This window comes from Rhinoraja longicauda, chromosome 24 (assembly GCF_053455715.1).
Source record: "Rhinoraja longicauda isolate Sanriku21f chromosome 24, sRhiLon1.1, whole genome shotgun sequence".
NCBI lineage: Eukaryota > Metazoa > Chordata > Chondrichthyes > Rajiformes > Arhynchobatidae > Rhinoraja > Rhinoraja longicauda.
The window spans coordinates 33,519,390-33,541,712 of NC_135976.1; the positions used below are offsets into that span (position 1 = coordinate 33,519,390).

At 48.6% G+C, this 22,323-nt stretch overlaps 1 protein-coding gene across 1 annotated transcript; it reads right to left on the minus strand.

Moving 5' to 3' along the window:
* Positions 1–1,141: 1,141 nt before the first annotated feature.
* Positions 1,142–19,301, minus strand: LOC144605602 (ras-related protein Rab-7b-like). The gene is made up of 5 exons (XM_078421041.1): positions 19,210–19,301; positions 15,067–15,193; positions 13,941–14,156; positions 7,588–7,713; positions 1,142–1,417 (listed from the first exon to the last, which is right to left on the minus strand). The coding sequence occupies exons 1-5, from the start codon at positions 19,260–19,262 to the stop codon at positions 1,334–1,336; spliced, it is 606 nt and encodes a 201-aa protein (XP_078277167.1). The 5' UTR covers positions 19,263–19,301; the 3' UTR covers positions 1,142–1,333.
* Positions 19,302–22,323: the final 3,022 nt, after the last annotated feature.

Consider the following 22,323-nt stretch of genomic DNA (forward strand, 5'->3'; position numbering starts at 1 on the left):
GCGTTTAAAAGACTTTTGGAAAGACTCTCTCTGTAGGAAGATGAGGGAAATGGATTATGTGCAGGCAGATTAGAATTGGTCTTGGTATCATGTACGGCACAGACATTGTGGGCCGAAGGGCCTGATCCATTTATATTGTTCCATGTTCTATTCCACAATTGTACGTCCTCTGTAGCAGCTTTGTATATGAGACAATTTACGTCCATTATAAAGGTTAAAAACATAAAATTTAAATTGTACACAATTTAAAAACCATTTCGTTCAAGTACCAAATTAAACGAGGCTCGGTACCATTAAAACTTCAAACTTGATTGCACTAAATGTTCTGTGTAAGAAGCAATTCGTTTACGCGGCACAGTGGCGCGGCGGTAGAGTTGCTGCCTTACAGCGAATGCAGCGCCGGAGACCCGGGTTCGATCCCGACTACGGGTGCTGTCTGTACGGAGTTTGCACGTTCTCCCCCTGACCGGCGTGGGTTTTCTCCGAGATCTTCGGTCTCCTCCCACACTCCAAAGACGTGCGGGTTTACAGGTTAATTGGCTTGGTAAATGTAAAAATTGTCCCTAATGGGTATAGGATAGTGTTAGTGTGCGGGGATCATTCGTTAGCGCGGACCAGGTGGGCCGAAAGGGCCTGTTTCCGCACTGTATCTGTAAACTGCAGATGCTGGTCAAAACCAAAGATAGACACAAAAAGCTGGTGTAATTCAATGGGACAGGCAGCATCTCTGGATAAAAAGAATGGGTGACGTTTCGGGTCGAGATCATCTTCAGATTTGCACTAAATGTTTTGTCCTAGTCAAATTTTCCTGCCCACAATCTGCAGTTCTTAGTTTAGTTTAGAAATATAGCGTGGAAACAGGCCCTTCGACCCACCGAGTCCGTGCCGACCAGCGATCCCCGCACACTAGCACTGTGCTACACACACTAGGGACAACTTACAATTTCTACCGAAGCCAATTAACCAACAAACCCGCACGTCTTTGGAGCGTGGGTGGAAACCGGAACACCCGGAGAAAACCCACGCAGGTCACGGGGGGGAACGGACAAACTCCGTAAAGACAGCACCCGTGGTCAGGATTGAACCCGGGTCTCCGGCGCTGTGAGGCAATGACTCTACCGCTGTGCCACCGTGCCGCCCTCTTTTGATTCTTGAGATCAAGTGCAGCATCTTTTGAAATTAGTTAAATATTAGTTTACAAATTGAACTGCAGGTTTCAGTGATCCTTATAAAAAATAAATATTTCTATATAAACAGAGGTATATGGAGAGTGCTCCTGATTCCAACACATCGTTAAAATGGAGTCCAAACCGAGGCGTTGGAATCCCGATATTCAGCAGCATTTCTTCCTCTCTGCTGTATCGCTGTGTTCCAGGGAGATAGAGTTGGTTAAGTAAAAGTCTTTGCCTTCAGATATCTAACAACGAAGAAAAAAAAACACAGGGTCAAATATCATTTAGAATTACGTTTAGAGACACAGGGCTCGAAGGGCCGAATGGCCTCCTCCTGCACCTATTGTCTATTGTCACAGCATGGTAACAGGCCCTTCAGTCCATCGGGTCCACGCCGACCAGCGATCACACGTTCACATTAGTTCTGCATTATCCCACTTTCGCCTCTTTAACGCAGAGATAGATAGATTCTTGATTAGTATGGGTGTCAGGAGTTATTGGGAGAGGGCAGGAGAATGGGGTTAGGAGGGCGAGATAGATCAGCCATGATTGAATGGCAAAGTAGACTTGATGGGCCGAACGGCCTAATTCTGCTCCTATCACTTATGACCTTATGGCCTTTCCCTATTCGCCACACACTAGGGGGCAATTTACAGAGGGCCAGTTAACTTGCAAACCCGCACGTCTTTGGGAGGAAACCGGAGCACCCGGAGGAAACCCAGGCAGTCACAGAGAAAACGTGCAAACTCCACACACACTCACACACACGCGCCCGAGGTCAGGATGGAACCCGGGTCTCTGGTGCTGTGAGGCAGCGGTTCTCGGTTCTACCAGCTGCATTGCCCAAATCAGCTTGCCATCACCCGCTCTAATCATTGGCTTTACCGTGGGCATGCTGTGCTCAGGGGGAATGGCCAGAGTGGCCTGTCGGTGTTGGCTGGGGTTATTTGACAGTATGGCCCACAGTGGCACAGCTGGTAGAGTTGCTGCCTCACAGCGCCAGAAACCAGGCTTCCATACTGACCACGGGTGCTGTCTGTACGGAGTTTGTACGTTCTCCCCGTGACCTGCGTGGGTTTTCTCCGGGTGCTCCGGTTTCCTCCCACTCTCCAGACATAATAATATTCATTTATTGTCATTGCAACGAGTACAACGAAATTAAAAAATAGCCAATCCTGACGGTGCGTACAAACATATATGCAATAAATGCAAAAACAAATAAATACATAAATACAATTAAATACAATTATATTAAGTACAAGATTTTTTAACGGTGTTGCCTAGTGCAAAGGTAGTGTTCAGTTCTCGTATGGCCCTGGGGTAAAAACTGTTCTTAAGTCTGTTTGTTCGGGATTTGATCGACCTGAAACGTCGACCAGAGGGCAGATGAACAAACAGACGGTGGCCGGGGTGGGATGGATCTTTTATTATTTTGCCTGCTCTACTGAGGCAGCGTAGTCTGAACAGGTGCTCCAGGGAGGGCAGTGAGCAGCCGATGATCTTCTGGGCCGTCGTGATGACCCTCTGAAGGGCCTTCCTGTCCTTTTCTGAGCAGCTGGCATACCATGTGGTTATACAGTATGCCAGCACACTCTCGATGGAGCAGCGATAGAAGGACAACATGAGCTTCTCCTGCAGGTTGGTTTTCCTGAGGATCCTCAGGAAGTGGAGTCTCTGCTGTGCCTTCTTTACTGTGGTGATGGTGTTGGTAGACCAGGTAAGATCCTCTGCGATGTGCGTACCCAGGAACCTGAAAGCTGGTACCCTTTCCACACAGACCCCATTGATGTAGAGTGGGTCGTAATCTCCACTGGTTTTTCTAAAGTCAATTATAAGTTCCTTTGTTTTGGAGGAGTTCAGGACCAGATTGTTCACTGAACACCATGCTGCCAGCCTTTGGATTTCATCCCTATAGGCTGTCTCATCTCCTTCTGAGATGAGTCCAACCACAGTCGTGTCATCCGCGAACTTGATGATGGTGTTGGTGGGATGGGTGGGGGCGCAGTCGTGAGTGTAGAGGGAGTAAAGGATGGGGCTCAACACACAGCCCTGTGGTGAGCCGGTGCTCAGTGTAATGGTGGAGGAGAGGTGAGGGCCTATTTTGACGGTCTGGGGGCGGTTGGTCAGGAAGTCCTTGATCCATTGGCAGATGGTTTGGGAAAATCCAAGGTCGGAAAGTTTGGTGACCAGTCTGCTCGGGATGACCGTGTTAAAGGCAGAGCTGAAGTCGAGGAAGAGCATCCTCACATAGCTCCCCTGGTGTTCAAGGTGGGTCAGTGCAGTGTGAAGAGCAGTGTCGATGGCATCCCCTGTAGACCTATTTGCTCTGTAGGCAAACTGGTGTGGGTCGAAGGTGGGTGGGAGGCTGGCTTTGATGTGCTGCAGGACCAGTCTCTCGAAGCACTTTGTGATGACCGGTGTGAGTGCTACCGGACGGTAGTCGTTAAGACCGCTGATGACAGACTTTTTCGGCAGTGGGATGATTGTGGCGGACTTCAGGCAGGGAGGGATGGTGGATTTTAAAAGGGACAGGTTGAAGATTTTTGTGAAGACCTCAGATAATTGGTCTGCACATTCCCTCAGCACTCTGCCCGTCACACCATCGGGGCCTGCAGCTTTCCTGGGATTCACTGCTCTGAGCACGCGCTTAACATCATTCTCCTGCACAATGAAGGTGTTGCTGTCAGGTGCTGGAGAGGGTGTTATGTCTGCCACTGTAGCTTTCACCTCGAAACGAGCAAAGAAACAGTTAAGTTCCTCTGCCAGCGAGGCGTCGCCGTCGGCAGTCGTGCGGTTGCTGGTCTTGTAGTTGGTGATGTGCTGGATGCCTTGCCATACCCGCCGTGGGTCATTGTTGGAAAAGTGGTCCTCAATCTTCCTCTTGTAGGACGCTTTGGCATCCTTGATGCCTCTCTTCAGGTTGGTTCTAGCAGCACTGTATAGAGCTCTATCACTAGACCTGAAGGCGGTGTTACGGTCCTTGAGGAGAGACCTGACATCCTTTGTCATCCAGGGTTTTTGATTGGGATACAACCGGATGCGTTTGTCGACGGTGACATTGTCAACACAGTTTTTGATGTAGCAAAGTACAGTTGATGTGTACTCCTCCAAGTCATGATCCTCAAAAATATCCCAGTTGGTCCTTTCGAAGCAATCCTGCAGCTGCGAGGAAGCTCCTTCAGGCCATGTCTTAACAGTCTTTATGGTGACTGGAGCTTTCCTCCTGAGTGGGGTGTATGCTGGAGTTAGGAATATGGACAGGTGATCTGACTGCCCCAGGTGTGGTAGTGGTGCTGACCTGAAACCCTTCTTAATATTTGAGTAAACCTTGTCTAGTGTGTTTTTCCCCCTGGTAGCACATCTTATGTGTTGTTCAAGTTTCGGGAGAACTGACTTTAGGTCTGCATGGTTGAAGTCCCCGGCTATGATGTGGGCTGCTTCTGGATATGTGCTCTGTTGTGAGTTTATTGCACCGAGCAGGTAGCCTAAAGCTGTGCTAGCGTTAGCATTCGGTGGGATGTAGACTGCTGTTACTATAACCCCTGTAAATTCGCGAGGAAGGTAAAAAGGCCTGCATTTAACTGTTAGGGACTCCAGATCAGGAGAACAGTGGCTATCTATGATTTGGATGTTAGTGCACCAGCTGTTGTGCACGTAAATGCATAAGCCCCCCCCCTTGCTCTTACCGGAGTCGATGTTTCTGTCCCAACGAAACGCTGTACGCCCGGCTAGCTCAATGGCTCCGTCTGGGATAAGTGGATGAAGCCATGTCTCTGTTACTAAGAGAATGCAACAGTCCTCCACGAGTTTGTTTGCTGATATCTGTAGTTTTAGTTCGTCCATTTTGTTGATGATGGATCTGGCGTTGGTGAGAAACATGCTGGGTAGCGGTGGTTTGTGTGGCTGTCTCTTTAGCTTGGCAAGTATACCGGACCGGCATCCTCGCTTTTGCTTCCTGTTTCTCCTCCGCCTGCGACGCCTGTTCGTGCCGACAACTATCCACGGAGCGCCCGGTGTCCTGGCTATCTCTTCCGGTATATTTCGCGGGTGTGGAAATTCGCGCACAAGGTCCCGATTGCACTGGAATCCTATGAACAGAAGATCCTTTCGGTTGTAGGTAGGATTTGCCTGATTTTCCTGATTTTCCTGACTAAATTTAACTAACAGACATAACACAGATAACACACATAAAACGCACCGAAAGGGAGAGCTGTGAGCCGCTGCGTCCGTGCGCGCCGCCATCTTGCTTTCACAGACGTTTCAGGTACAGACGTACAGGTTTGGAGGTTAATTGGCTTCGGTAAAATTGTAAATTGTCCCCAGTGTGTGTAGGATAGTGTTAGTGTGCGGGAATCGCTGGTCGGTGTGGACTCGGTGGTACAGTGAAAAGCTTTTGTTGCATGCTAACCAGCCAGCGGACAGACGATACATGATTACGATCGATCCATTCACAATGTACAGATACATGATAGGGGAATAACGTTTAGTGCAAGGTAAAGCCAGCAAAGTCCAATCATGGATAGTCCAAGGATCACCAATGAGGTAGATTGTAGTTCAGCACTGCTCTCTGGTTGCGGTAGGATGGTTCAGTTGCCTGATAACAGGCAAGACAGACAAAACTGCCCCTGAATCTGGAGGTGTGCGTTTTCACACTTCTGTACCTCGTGCGTGATGGGAGATGAGGTTAGATTAGCATTACATTAGGATTAGGATTAGATTAGGTTACGACGTGCAGTTGTTTGAAAGGAAAACGTTCCTACAGCTCTTTGTGAAGAATTCAGGAGTTCCAGATCGCAGAGGGTTTCCCATCACCCCCGACCGCTGGAGGACAAAGAAGGGAGAGCCGGATCGGCTGGCGCGGGGGAGTTGAGATTCCCCTCCCCCCATGCTGGAGCTTGATCGCCTCGAAGAGGAAGGACCGCCGCCTACGGGAGTCAAGTAGGAGAATAACTGCAGACGCTGGTACACAGCGAAGGTATCACAAAATGCTGGAGTAACTCGGCGGGACAGGCAGCATCTCTGGAGAGAAGGAATGGGTGACGTTTCGGGTCGAGACCCTTCTTCAGACTGAAGGAGGCCACGGGAGTCAAGATCGTCCCGTCAACGGAAGGTTCGAGGCCCCCGACCGCTGGAGGACAAAGAAGGGAGAGATTGGACTATTTTTCACCTTCCATCACAGTGAGGAATGTGGAGGAGTCACTGTGGTGGATGTTCATGTTAAAATGTATTGTGTGGGTCCTGGTGCTTTTTATTGTTATGACGGTACGGCAAATGAAGTTCCTGGTATGTTGCAAAACACACTTGGCCAATAAAGTATGATTACGATTATGAATTTCAGCAATTGCATAAATGTGGAATGCAGTGAAAGTGAAGGTAACACATCCAGGAAAGAAAGGGCAGCCCCCAAGATAGCTCTGTCATGGTTACTGTTCCCAAATACAACTGCTCCCACAGCCCGTATCTCTCCCACAACTCCTGATTAATGCAGCAGCTCCAAAAACATTCCGCTCACCTGGCCCCGTACCACAGGTACACTCACCTGGCCCCATAACACAGGTACACTCACCTGGCCCCGTACCACAGGTACACTCACCTAGCCCAGTACCACAGGTACACTCACCTAGCCCCGTACCACAGGTACACTCACCTGGCCCCATATCACAGGTACACTCACCTGGCCCCGTACCACAGGTACACTCACCTGGCCCCGTAACACAGGTACACTGACCTGGCCCCGTATCACAGGTACACTCACCTGGCCCTATAACACAGGTACACTCACCTGGCCCCGTACCACAGGTACACTCACCTGGCCCCGTAACACAGGCACACTCACCTGGCCCCCTATCACAAGTACCCTGAGGTACAGGTCACCTGGCAAAGCCACCACTGGCGAGAGGGATACCTGCTTCCCCCTCCACACCCCACCCTCTCCCCCAGCCCCTCCACCCTGACCCTCCCCCCCAGCCTCCCCACCCTCACTCTCACATGCTCCCGCTCCACCATAGGCGTTCGCCCGGGCCGCGAGGCGGCTTGCCATGCAACCTCCGTTAGGCGGCGCCCGAGCCTCTGGACCTATACTGTCCGGACCTACAGTGTCCGGAGATAGACACGAAATGCTGGAGTGACCCGCTGAGTTACTCCAGCATTTTGTGTTGACCTTTGATTTCAACCAGCATCTGCAGGTTTTTTCCTACTACACTGTCTGGGCCTACAGCGTCCGGGCCTACAGCGCCCCTCGGGCCTAATACGGGGACAAGGGTGGTCCCGTATGGAACAAACAAATTTTGCCCAAAATACGGGATGTCTCGGCTAATACGGGACAGTTGGCAACCCTAGGGGGAAGGGCCGAAGGGCCTGTTCCAGTGCTGTACTGTTGTATGTTCTAGGTTCTGCGACAGATTGCGGGCACTACCTGAGACAGAGCGGTGCGGGTGATGCCCTCGAAGGCTTGGCTAACGCTCCTTCCCTCCTTGGCGCTCACTTCGTAGTACGGAATATTCCGGATGTGACTCCAGGCCTCGGCATCTTCCATCGTAACCTGCAGAGGCAAAGAGAGATCAGGACAATGTGACCCTCAATGTGGTGAGGAACAGGCAGGAACCGCAGATGCTGGTTTACACCAAAGATAGACACCAAAAGCCGGAGGAACAAAATCATGGGAGGAATAGATCGGGTACATGCACAGAGTCTTTTACCCAGAGTAGGGGAATCGAGGAGCAGAGGACATAAGTTCAAGGTGAAGGGGAAAAGATTTAATAGGATTCCTAGGGGTAACATTTTCACACAGAGGGCGGTGGGCGTATGATACAAGCTGCCAGAGGAGGTAGTTGAGGCTGGAACTATCCTATCGTTTAAGAAACAGTTGGACAGGTACATGGATAGGACGGGTTTGGAGGGTTATGGACCAAGCGCAGGCAAGTGGGACGAGGGTAGCTGGGACATTGTTGGCCGGTGTGGGCGAGTTGGGCTGAAGGGCCTGCTTCCACACTGTATCACTCGATGACTCTATGACTCTAACTCAGCGGGACAGGCAGCATCTCTGGGGAGAAGGAATGGGTGATGTTTCGGGTCGAGACCCTTCTGCAGACTCTGTAGAGAAACCGTCCTCAAAGATAGGAGGGGGTTTAGGTTTATTGTCACGTGTACTGAGGTACAGTGAAAAACATTTTTGTTGCGTGCTATCCAGTCAGCGGAAAGACTATACATTATTACAATCGAGCCGTCCACAGTGTACAGATACAGGATAAAGGGAATAATGGTTAGTGCGAGATAAAGTCCAGTAAAGTCCGATCAAAGATTGTCCGAGGGTCTCCAATGAGGTGGATGGGAGGTCAGGACCACTCTCTAGTTGGTGAGAGGACGGTTCAGTTGCCTGATAACAGCCGGGAAGAAACTGTCCCTGAATCTGGAGGTGTGCGTTTTCACACTTCTGTACCTCTTGCCTGATGGGAGAGGGGAGAAGAGGGAGTGACCGGGGTGAGACTGGTCTTTGGCTAGGCGCGGTACAGTGAAAAGCTTCGTTTTGCACGCTATCCAAGCGGATCAGGTAATACTATACTTGAATACAATCAAGCCAAACTCAAGTATCCGTGTTCTCCAGAGATGCTGCCTGACCCACTGAGTTACTCCAGCACTCTGTGAAACGTCACCTATCCATGTTCTTCGGAGACGCTGCCTGACCCACTGCGTTACTCCAGCACTTTGTGTCTATCCATGTTCTCCAGAGATGCTGCCTGACCCGCTGAGTTACTCCAGCACTCTGTGAAACGTCACCTACCCACGTTCTCCAGAGATGCTGCCTGACCCGCTGAGTAACTCCAGTACTTTGGCCTCAGTTCCCTCTCCCTATAAACTCACCCCAGCCCCCTGGCTCACACCTTTTTTAAACCCGGGTAAATTATACCACGCGTGAGTAATGATGGCATGCAAAAAAGGAAAATAAAGAGAATGCAGAATATAGTGTTACAACGCAAGTGCTGATAGGAAAAAAAGTGCAGGGGGACAATGGGGTAGATTGGAAGATGGAGGAATACATGGAAAATGATGAGAGGCTATATAGACATAGTAGATAGTCTTTTTCCCAGAGTGGGAACATCAGATGTGAGGGGGCATAGATTGAAGGTGAGAGGGGAAAGTGTGAAGGAGATGTGTGGGGTGAGTTGTTTTGCACAGAGGGTGGTGGGTGTGTGGGGTGGTGGTGGAGGAAAATACCACAGTGGCGTTTACAAGGCTTTTAGAAACGGCAGGGATCAGAGGTGATAGAGGCCAGATCGGAAGTAGCTAAAAATGGCATCCTGGTCAGCACCAACATTGTGGGCCGAAGGGCCTGTCCCTGTGCTGTACTGTTCAACGGTCTGATATTTGCGAGTCTGCACTATTGAGCAAAACACAAAGTGCTGGAGAAACTCAATGGGTCAGGCAGCATCTGTGGAGGGGGATGGACAGACTGACATCTACTGTGCCTAGGCCATGCCACCAGCCTTCAGACATCGCCCCATGCCAAGGGCGGTCACGGTGGCGCAGCGGTAGAGTTGCTGCCTTACAGCGAATGCAGCGCTGGAGATCCGGGTTCGATCCCGACTACGGGCGCTGTCTGTACGGAGTTTGTACATTCTCCCCGTGACCTGCGTGGGTTTTCTCCGAGATCTTCGGTTTCCTCCCGCACTCCAAAGACGTACAGGTATGTAGGTTAATTGGCTGGGTAAATGTAAAAAGAAATTGTCCCTAGTGGGTATAGGATTGTGTTAGTGTGCGGGGATCGCTGGTCGGCGCGGACCCGGTGGGCTGATAAGGCCTGTTTCCGCGCTGTATCTCTAAACTAAAGCTAAACTGAACTAAAGCCCACTCCTTGACAAATCCCAGGTCACCATCTCCCAAATGGAGGTAGAGACAACCTACTACCTACACTAATCACCTGGGGCCACAGGTTCAAATCACACCATGGGATATTAGATATTACATCTTAAGATATTTAGATATTAAATATTTAGATGTGTAGGATGGAACTGCAGATGCTGGTTTAAACTTAACAGCTTCACAACATCTTTAAACCTAACATGGTGCCCAGAACTGAACACATTACTCTATATGTGGCCTCACCAACGCCTTATATAACAGCAACATGACTTCCCAACTGCCATACTCAATACAACATAACACAAAGGCACACAAAAAGTTATGATCATCATGTATAGTCCTTCCTCTGTCTGGATAGAACACAACAAAAGCTTTCCACTGTACCTCGGTACACGTGACAATGAACTAAACTCTAACTAATTATATATACATTATGCACAGATTGCACGTAACATTTTTTAAAACGAAATGTGCAAAAAACAAAACAAGACATAAGATAGACACAAAGTGCTGGAGTTACTCAGCGGGGTCAGGTAGCATCTCTGGAGAGAAGGAATGGGTGACGTTTCGGATCGAGACCCTTCTTCATACATCTGAACTGACCCGAAACGTCACCCATTCCTTCTTTCCAGAGATGCTGCCTGTCCCACTGAGTTACTCCAGCTTTAAATATTTTTATGTTAGGTATTAGATATTTCTATGTTAGATATTAGATAGTAGAAGTTTAGATATTTAAACATTGAGATAATTGTCATTAGATATTTAAATATCAGATGTTAGATGTTTAGATAATAGATCTTCAGATATTTAGATATTCAGATATTTTAATATTTATGTGTTAGATATTAGATATTAGAAATAAACAGGCCCTTCGGCCCACCGAGTCCACGCCGACCATCGATCTTCCCTTCGCACTAGTTGCTGTTATCCACTTTCTCATCCACTCCCTACACACTAGGGGGCAATTTACAGAGGGCCGGTTGACCCACAAACCCTGCACATCTTTGGGATGTGGGACGAAACCGGAGCACCCGGAGAAATCCCACGGGGAGAACATGCAAACTCCACACAGACAGCACCCGAGGTCAGGATCGAACCCGGGTCTCTGGCGCTGTGAGGCAGCGGCTCTACCCGCTGCCGAGTTTTGGGAATTAAATCAGACGTACAAACTGGGAGCAGGTGGAAATTTCCGGGCCTGTCAAACCAGCTCAGCAATTTAATGAGATCGCGGCTGATCTAATCTGACTACTCGACATTCCTGGTTCAATCTCCAAAGGGAACCGGGAAACTCAGACTGGGCCTTGTGCTCCACCTGCTGGCCGCTGTTGGAAGAGCGGAGGAAACAGCGCCATGGATTTGACCCAGAGCTCTTGAGTAATGGAATAGGAAGGAACTGCAGATGCTGGTTTACACCAAAGATAGAGAACAAAATCCTGGAGTAACTCGGCGGAACAGGCAGCATTTTCCAATGTTCTATAGATTCAGGATCAGTTCCCGTGGACAGACACACTCCAACCCGTAACCTCCGCTCTGCTGCTGCAAACCTCCTGTCCCCCCCCATCCGGACCAAACTCAGATCCTGGGGGGACAGGGCTTTCTCCATCGCTGCTCCCACACTCTGGAACTCACTACCCCAAACCGTCAGAGACTCCTCCTCACTCACCACATTCAAAACATCACTGAAGTCTCACCTGTTCAGCACTGCCTTCAATCACTGACCGTTACCTCACCTTCTTTTTCCTTTTCTCTTCGTTTACTTATTTATCTATTTATTTTATTTTCTGTTTTAGTAAACCTTGTAAAGCGTCTTTGAGTGTTTAGAAAAGCGCTATATAAATGTAATGCATTATTATTATTATTATTGGAGGGTAGCTAATGTTATCCCACTTTTCAAGAAAGGAGAGAGAGAGATAAAACGGGAAATTATAGACCAGTTAGTCTGACATCAGTGGTGGGGAAGATGCTGGAGTCAATTATAAAAGACGAAATTGCGGAGCATTTGGATAGCAGTAACAGGATCGTTCCGAGTCAGCATGGATTTACGAAAGGGAAATCATGCTTGACTAATCTTCTGGAATTTTTTGAGGATGTAACTAGGAAAATGGACAGGGGAGGATGTAGTGTACCTGGACTTTCAGAAAGCCTTTGATAAGGTCCCACATAGGAGATTAGTGGGCAAGATTAGGGCACATGGTATTGGGGCTAGGGTGCTGAAATGGATAGAAAATTGGTTGGCGGACAGGAAGCAAAGAGTAGGGATTAGACGGGTCTCTTTCGGAATGGCAGGCAGTGACTAGTGGGATACCGCAAGGCTCGGTGCTGGGACCGCAGCTATTTACAATATACATTAATGACTTAGATGAAAGGATTAAAAGTAACATTGGCAAATTTGTGGATGACACACAGCTGGGTGGAAGTGTGAACTGTGAGGAGGATGTTATGAAGATGCAGGGTGACTTGGACAGGTTGTGTGAGTGGGCGGATGCATGGCAGATGCAGTTTAATGTGGATAAATGTGAGATTATCCACTTTGGTGGTAAGAACAGGTAGGCAGATTATTATCTGAATGGTGTCAAGTTAGGAAATGGGGAAGTACAAAGAGGTCTGGGTGTCCTTGTTCATCAGTCACTTAAAGTTAGCATGCAGGTACAGCAGGCAGTGAAGAAAGCTAATGGCATGTTGGCCTTTATGACAAGAGGAGTTGAGTATAGGAGCAAAGAGGTCCTGCGGTTGTACAGGGCCCTGGTGAGACCGCACCTGGAGTACTGTGTGCAGTTTTGGTCTCCAAATTTGAGGAAGGACATTCTTGCTATTGAAGGCGTGCATTGTAGGTTCACTAGGTGAATTCCCAGAATGGCGGGACTGTCGTATGTTGAAAGACTGGAGCGACTCGGCTTGTATACACTGGAGTTTAGAAGGATGAGACATCACCAACGCCTTATATAACTGCAACATGACATCTTAATTTCCATACTCAATACAACATTACACATAGACACACCAAAAGTGTAGTCTTTCCTCTGACTGGTTAGCACGCAACTAAAGCTTTTCACTGTACCTGTGCATGTGACTCAAACAAATTATGTATAAATTATACACAGATTGCACGTAACATTTTTTAAAAGAAATGTGCAAAGAACAAAACAAGACATAAGATAGATGCAAAATGCTGGAGTAGCTCAGCGGGACAGGCAGCACCTCTGGAGAGAAGGAATGGGTGACGTTTCAGGTCGAGACCCTTCTTCAGACGGAGATTCAGGGGAGAGGGAAATAAGAACAAATGAATGAAAGATATGCAAAAAGTAACGATGATCAAAGAAAGCTGGAGCCCACAATGGTCCATTGTTGGCTGTGGGCCGAGTGATAACGAGTTATACAGACAGCGAAACACAACAGGACGACAGTGAAACTAGTACGATGACTAGGGTTGGGGAGGGGTGGAGAGAGAGGGGAAGGAAGGGTTACTTGAAGTTAGAGAAGTCAATGTTCATACCGCTGTGGTGTCAGCTGCCCAAGCGAAATATGAGGTGGTGTTGCTCCAATTTGCTAATGGATATTGAGTTCTCTAACTTCAAGTAACCCTTGCTTTCCCTCTCTCTCCATCCCTCCCCAACCTAGTTCTCCGACTAGTTTCACTGTCCTTCTGATTAAATGTTACTGATTGTATGCCTCGTTGTCACCTTCCCAGTTAACAATGCCACGCTGCATTTTCCTTGATCTTTGTCCCTTTTGATCTCTTGTTTTCCCACCTTACCCTTCCATACCTCTGTGTCTCCCTCTGCCCGGACGGACTCTCAGTCTGAAGAAGGGTCTCGACCCGAAACGTCACCCGTTGCCTCTCTACAGAGATGGTGCCAGAACGCCTGCGTTCTGAATGCCAGCGTTTTGTGTCCTCTGTCTTTGACTTACCTCCCTGTCGCTTAGATCCACTTTGTTGCCCAGGACTGCGAAAGGGAAGTCCTCTTGCCCGGCCGGTACATTGGCCAAGACCTCGTCCCTCCAGCCGTCCATGGCGTGGAAGGAATCACGGTTGGTCACGTCGAACACGAGCAAGCAGCCGTCCGAGCCTTTGAAGAAGGAGGACACCAGGGCTTTGAAACGCTCTTGCCCTCCAGTGTCCCAGATCTGGCCCAGGAGAGAACAGAAGGACGTGAGCACTAGGAACAGGAGTTGCACACCCAGATGCCCTTCAACAAAAGTCAAATCCGCTCAGAAACGTAATTTAGTTTAGTTTAGATGAGTGAATACGTTTATTGGCCAAGTATGTACACGTACAAGGAATGTGCCTTGCTGCTCCGCTCGCAAGTAACAACACGAACACACAGTAAACAATTAAGAATAAAGCATAAAACATTAAAACATTTTCAGTCAGAGAGTTGTGAATCTGTGGAATTCTCTGCCTCAGAAGGCAGTGGAGGCCAATTCTCTGAATGCATTCAAGAGAGAGCTAGATAGAGCTCTTAAGGATAGCGGAGTCAGGGAGTATGGGGAGAAGGCAGGAATGGGGTACTGATTGAGAATGATTAGCCATGATCACATTGAATGGCGGTGCTGGCTCGAAGGGCCGAATGGCCAACTCCTGCACCTATTGTCTATTGTGAATACAACATTGCGGTTTAAACAGCTTAGTTTAGAGATACAGCGCGATAGAGTGGATGTGGGGAGGATGTTTCCACTAGTGGGAGAGTCTAGGACCAGAGGCCACAGCCTCAGGATAAAAGGATGTACCTTTAGAAAGGAGATGTGGAGCATTTCTTTAGTCAGAGGGTGATGAATCTGTGGGATTCTTTGCCACAGAAGGCTGTGGAGGTCAAGTCAGTGAATATATTTAAGGCAGAGATAGATAGATTCTTGATTAGTACGGGTGTCAGAGATTATGGGGAGAAGGCAGGAGAATGGGGTTATGAGGGAGAGATAGGTCAGCCATGATTGAATGGCGGAGTAGACTCGATGGGCCGAATGGCTGATTCTGCTCCTAGAACTCATGAACATGACTCACAAGCCCCCCCTAGTGTTCAACGATGGATCTGCTCACCAGTAGCTTCACTGTCACATTGTCCACTATGATGTGCTTTGTGAGGATATTTACTCCAAGTGTGCACTGATAGTCAGCCTTAAACCTGTTGTTGATGTATCGGTTCAGTAGTGCTGTTTTACCCACGCTGTAATGAGACAAGTGGATATGAGTTTAGTTTAGTGTCCTTTAGTTTAGAGATACAGCGCGGAAACAGTCCCTTTGGCTCACCGGGTCTGCGCCAACCAGCGATCCCCACACATTCATAAGTTCATAAGTGATAGGAGCAGAATTAGGCCATTTGGCCCATCAGGTCTGCCATTCAATCATGGCTGATCTACCTCTCCCTCCTAACCCAGGTGAGAAGGAACTTTTTCTTCTCCAGAACCAGGGGCCACAGTTTAAGAATAAGGGGTAGGCCATTTAGAACTGAGATGAGGAAAAACCTTTTCAGTCAGAGAGTTGTGAATCTGTGGAATTCTCTGCCTCAGAAGGCAGTGGAGGCCAATTCTCTGAATGCATTCAAGAGAGAGCTGGATAGAGCTCTTAAGGATAGCGAAGTCAGGGGGTATGGGGAGAAGGCAGGAACGGGGTACTGATTGAGAATGATCAGCCATGATCACATTGAATGGCGGTGCTGGCTCGAAGAGCCGAATGGCCTCCTCCTGCACCTATTGTCTATTGATATGCAGCGTGGAAACGAGCCCTTCAGCCCACCGAGTCCACGCCGACCAGCGATGGCCCGTACACTAGTTCTAGGTCATCCCAGTTTTGCATCCCATACCCACACGGTCACGGGGAGAACGTGCAAACTCCACACAGACACACAGAGAACACCCATAGTCAGGATCAAACCCGGGTCTCTGGCGCTGTGAGGCAGCAACTCTACCGCTGCACTATCGTGCCGCCCATAGATTTGGTTGGATGGCACATGCAAAGCAAAGCTTTTCGCTGTACCTCGGTTCATGTGGCAATAATAAACTTAAATCTCAATGTTTTCTGCAGCTTGCTGTGTGACATGTCCCATCAGACCAGTTCTTGTCCCGCTCGCCTCCAGTACTGCGGATAGCCTCTGGATGGCGCCTCTGCCTCACAACCAACACCAGACTCCAAGCCAAGACTCAATAGACAATAGGTGCAGGAGTAGGCCATTCGGCCCTTTGTGTTAGCACCGCCATTCAATGTGATCATGGCTGATCATTCTCAATCAGTACCCCGTTCCTGCCTTCTCCCCATACCCCCTGACTCCGCTATCCTTAAGAGCCCTATCTAGCTCTCTCTTGAATGCATTCAGAGAATTGGCCTCCACTGCCTTCTGAGGCAGAGAATTCCAGAGATTCACAACTGACTGAAAAAGTTTTCCCTCATCTCCGTTCTAAATGGCCTATCCCTTATTCTTAAACTGTGGCCCCTGGTTCTGGACTCCCCCAACATTGGGAACATGTTTCCTGCCTCTAACGTGTCCAACCCATTAATAATCTTATACGTTTCGATAAGATCCCCTCTCATCCTTCTAGTCAGGGTACAGAGGAGGTTTTGTGCAGGAAGGAACTGCAGATGCTGGTGTGAAACCGAAGATAAGCACAAATTACTGGAGTAATCCAGCGGGACAGGCAGCATTTCTGGAGAGAAGGAATGGGTGACGTTTCGGGTCTCAACCTGAAACATCACCCGTTCCTTCTCTCCAGAGATGCTGCCTGACATTCTCGCTGAGTTACTCCAGCATTTTGTGTCTACAGAGAAGGTTTACCAGAATGCTGCCTGGATTAGACAGCATCAGCTACAGGGAGAGGTTGGGCAAACTTAATACAAGTGTAATGTTTTCTTTGGAGCATTTGAGAGGATTATTGGGAAAACCAGATAGAAGCATGTACATAGTATATCTGAGAGGCAGAGAGTAACGGTTCCCCGTGTTGGGGGAGTCCAGAACCAGGGGCCACACAGTCTAAGAATAAAGGGGAGGCCATTTAAAACTGAGGTGAGAAAAAACTTTTTCACCCAGAGAGTTGTGAATTTGTGGAATCCTCTGCCACAGAGCGCAGTGAAAGCCAATTCACTGGATGGATTTAAGAGAGAGTTAGATAGAGCTCTAGGGGCAAGTGGAATCAAGGGATATGGGGAGAAGGCAGGAACGGGGTACTGATTGTGGATGATCAGCCATGATCATATTGAATGGTGGTGCTGGCTCGAAGGGCTGAATGGCCTACTCCTGCACCTATTTTCTATGTTTCTATGGTAAAAGTCAGAACCTTTTTTTCCCAGTATGTGAATCTCAAAGACTAGTCTGGACTAGAGTGCTCTGCTTTAAGATGAGAGGGGCAAAGTTTAAAGGAGATTTGAAAGGGAAGTGTTTTGTTTACACAGGGGGTGGTGGGTGCCTGTAATGTGTTGCCATGGGCGATGGTGAACACAGATACAATAGTTGAGTTTAAGACATTGTTGGATAAAAAACCTTTTAACTCCAACACCAAACGTCACCTATCCTTTTACTCTGCATCTCAGCAGTAACTCAGCATCAGAGATGCTGTCAGACTCGCTGAGTTACTCGCTGTGTTACTAAACTGAGTGCCTATCTGTTTTTGGACAGGCACATGGATATGCAGGGAATGTGTCAGAAGGAATTACAGATGCTGGTTTAAACAAAAAACGAACATAGACACAAAATGCTGGAGCAACTCACAGGCAGCATCTCTGGAGAGAAGGAATGGGTGACGTTTCTGGTCGAGACCCTTCTTCAGACTGGTCTGAATTGATATGCTCGGAATGTCGTCTCCACAGACGCTGCCTGACCCGCTGAGTTCCTCCAGCACTTTGTGTGTTTTGCTGTAGAGTCGAGCATCTGCAGTTCCTTGTGTCTCCTTTCTGATTTTGAGCACCTCTGCTCTCTAGTTGTAATTCCTGGGCTGACCAGCAGATGGTGCCTTTGTCTGTTGACCAGCATCAGAGGACTAAGGAATTTTTAAAGTTGCCTCAATTATCCACCTCAAATATCTCAATCTTTTTCTTCTTATTTATCTTTGGACCTTTCCTTGGGTTCACATCATATGGGTGGCAAAAGCAGAAATTTCAGATATTTAACAAAACAACTTTAAATAATGAATTGGAATGACTTGGTCAAGTCTGGGATTGCCAACTGTCCCGTATTAGCCGGGACATCCCGTATTTTGGGCTAAATTGGTTTGTCCCGTACGGGACCGGCCTTGTCCCGAATTAGGCCCAGGGGGCGCTGTAGGCCCGGAGGTTGTAGGCCCCGACGCTGTGGGCCCGGATGCTGTAGGCCCCGACGCTGTAGGTCCGGACAGTGTAGGCCCGGACGCTGTAGGCCCGGACGCTGGAGGCCCGGACGCTGGAGGCCCGGACAGTGTAGGCCGGGACAGTGCAGGCCCGGACAGTGCAGGCCCGGAGGCTCGGGCACTGCCTAACGGAGGGTGCGTAGCAACCCGCCTGCCGGCCCGGGCGGCTGCCATTGGTGGAGCGGGACCACGTGGCCGCTGGCTGAGTGAGGTCAGGTGGGGCGTGGGGCGGTGACGTCACCTTGTCCTGTATTTGGGAGTGAGATAGTTGGCACCCCTAGTCAAGTCAGTACAGGTCTTGGAGTTTACAAGGAACTGCAGGTGCTGGAGTCTTGAGCAAAATACAAAGTGCTGGAGGAACTCACCTGGTCAGGCAGCATCTGTGGAGGGAATGGACAGACGACGTTTCACGTCGAGACCCTTCTTTAATCTGTGTTGGATTTAGTTTAGTTTAGAGATACAGCGTGGAAACAGGCCCTTCGGCCGACTGAGTCCACGCCGACCAGCAATCACCTCATACACTAGCACTATCCAACATAATATCCTAGGGATAATGTTTAGAAGCAAATTAACCAACGAACCTGCACGTCTTTGGAGTGTGGAAGGAAACCAGAGCACCTGGAGAAAACCCACGCGGTCATGGGGAGAACGTGCAAACTCCGTACAGACTGCGCCCGTAGTCGGGATGGAAGGGCCTGTTTCCGCGCTGTCTAATGTAATTTTACAAATCAGCTGTTGTTGTTCTTTATCGTTCTTCCTTCGTGTTGTTTACAGATTTCTATTCCTCTCCCCCACCCCACCTTCTCTCCAACACTTTTCTCAGATGCTCCCACAATATCTCCACATGACAGCAGGCTGTAAAAAGACTTACGCTACGGAGCCAATGATGATTATCTTCAAGGCCTTTGTTCTGTTGCTTGTCATCTATTTTATCTATAAAGACAAACGGCGGAAACTCGTTCAACGTTGAGTCTGTCAAAGAAAGACAATAGATCGAGCAGCTCGAAACAGCACACCACCAGATCCAGGAACAGCTTCTTCCCCTCTGGCAGCTTACACCCCAGCGGCATGAATATCGATTTCTCTAACTTCAAGTAACCCTTGCATCCCCTCACTCTCTCTCTCTCTCTCCATCACTCCCCCACCCAAGAGGCTGTACGCACTTCAAAGTCGTCTCGTTGAGTCTCATTGTCTGTAACTCGTTTTCATCTAGCCCACAGCTAACAATGGATTGTTTCCTTTATCATCGTTACTTGTTTGCATATCTTTCATTCATTTATTCTGCATCTCGCTACATCACTGTCCATATCTCTTGTTTCCCGTTCCCCTGACTCTCGGTCTGAAGAAGGATCTCGACCCGAAACGTCACCTATTCCTTTTCTCCAGAGATGCTGCCTGTCCTGCTGAGTTACTGCAGCATTTTGTGTCTATTTTCAGTTTAAACCACCATCTGCAGTTCCTTCCTACACTTTTCCCCCTCTAATATCAGGCTTCTGAGCAGTCCTTCCATAAGCTAGGATACTGTCTGATTCACCTCTATACCATTGCGGACATTGGACTTTGTCTCTGGAACTGGTGCGCTACAATGCTGAGAACTATATTCTGCACTCTGTATCTTCCCTTTGTTTAGTTAAGGTTAGTTTAGTTTAGTTTAGAGATACAGCGCAGAAACAGGCCCTTCGGCCCACCGAGTCCGCACCGACCAGCGATCCCCGCGCACTAACACTATCCTGTACACACTCGGGACAATTTACAATTATACCAAGCCAACTAACCTGTACGCATGTCTTTGGAGTGTGGGAGGAACCCGAAGATGTCGGAGAAAAGCCACGCAGGAAAAGGAGAGAACGTACAAACTCCGTACAGTCAAGCACCCGTAGTCAGACCCGGGTCTCTGGCGCTGTAAGCGCTGCAAGGCAGCAACTCTACCACTGCGCCAAAGTGTGGCCCTGTTTAATTTAGTTTAGGTTAGGTTAGTTTTAGTTTTTAGTTCAGTATTGTCCTTGAGTTCGACTTGATTGTATTTATGTACGATATGTCTGATCAAAACAAAGCTGTTCACTGTACCTCGGTACACTTGACAATAAGAAACCTAAAGATAAGATTTTTAATCAACGGCATGCAAAACAAGGCATTTCATTGGTAGACACAAAATGCTGGAGTAACTCAGCGGGTCAGGCAGCATCTCGGGAGAGAAGGAATGGGTGACGTTTTGGGTCGAGACCCTTCTTCAGACTGATGTCAGGGGAGGGGGCGGTCTATAGAACATGACTCCATCTACACCTCACGCTGCCTCGGCAAGGCCAGCAGCACAATCAAGGACCAGTCTCACCCCGGTCGGTCACTCCCCCCTCTCCCCTCTCCCACCGGGCAAGAGATACAGAAGTGTGAAAACGCACACCTCCAGATTCAGGGACAGTTTCTTCCCGGCTGTTATCAGGCAACTGAACCATCCTACCACAACCAGGGAGCGGTCCTGAACTGCTATCCACCTCATTGGTGACCCTCGGACTATCCTTGATCGGACCTTGCTGGCTTTACCTCGCATTAAACATTATTCCCTTATCATGTGTCAGTACACTGCGAATGGCTCGATTGTAATCATGTGTAGCCTTTCCGCTGACTGGGAAGCACACATCAAAAAGCTTTTCACTGTACCTCGGTACACTTGATGATTAACTGAACTATAACTAACTGTATAGGATTGTAGGTTAATTGCCTTAGGTAAAGATGGTAAAATTGTCCCTAGTGTGTAGGATAGCGTTAGTGTACGGGGTGATCGCTGGTCGGCGCGGACTCGGTGGGACACAGGGCCTGTGTCTGCTCTGTATCTCTAAAACTAAAACGAAGGGGTTTATTATCGTCGTGTGTGCCGACGTACAGAGAAAAACTTTAGTTACGTGCTATCCAGTCAAAGAAAAGACTACACGTGAATACAATCTAGCCGTGCACAGATACAGGATAAAGGGAACAGCGTTTAGTATAAGAGACGACACTCTTAAGAGTATAAGGCCTGGATAGAGTGGATGTGGAGAGGATGTTTCCACTAGTGGGAGTGTGTTGGACCAGAGGTCACAGCTTCAGAATTAAAGGACATTCCTTTAGGAAGGAGATGAGGAGGAATTTCTTGAGTCAGAGGGTGGTGAATATGTGGAATTCATTGCCACAGCCATGATTGAATGGCGGAGTAGACTTGATGGGCAGAATGGCCTAATTCTACTCCGATCACTCATGACAGCAGGCCATGGAGACCAAGTCAGTGGATATACTGTATTTAAGGCAGATAGATAGATTCTTGATTAGTAAGGGTGTCAGAGGTTATGGGGTGAAGGCACGAGAATGGGGTTAGGAGGGAGAGATAGATCAGCCGTGATTGAATGGCGGAATAGACTCGATTGATGAAGAGGAGTTAGTGGATTAAAGTGACAGTAAAATATCACTGGAGCATTGAAACTGAACGCAGCGGTTGTGGGTTAGAAACTTAGACACATAGAAACATAGAAAATAGGTGCAGGAGGAGGCCATTCGGCCCTCAGAGTCACCCTTCGATTGTGATCATGGCTGATCGTCCACAATCAGTAACCCGTGCCTGCCTTCTCCCCATATCCCCTGATTCCACTAGCCCCTAGAGCTCTATCTAACTCTCGCTTAAACCCATCCAGTGATTTGGCCTCCACTGCCTTCTGTGGCAGAGAATCCCACAGATTCACAACAAATTCTCTGGGTGAAAAAGCTCCTGGGTTGTGTCGTTACCCCAGTACTCACAGTTTGGCACATTCCCAATGCAGCTTGGAAGGAGATTACTGCTGTCTGCCACACACGCCTGGTTAACCCAGGTCTGATCCGCGATGTAAAACAGTGGGAGACAGGGACGTGGAGCTCAGAGACTGACAACAGCTGCTGAAAGGATCCCGTCGGCTCCGCTGCAGGAAACTGGTCTGTTGAGATCCAGATTTACAGGCAGGGGTGTTCCCCAGATTCCATC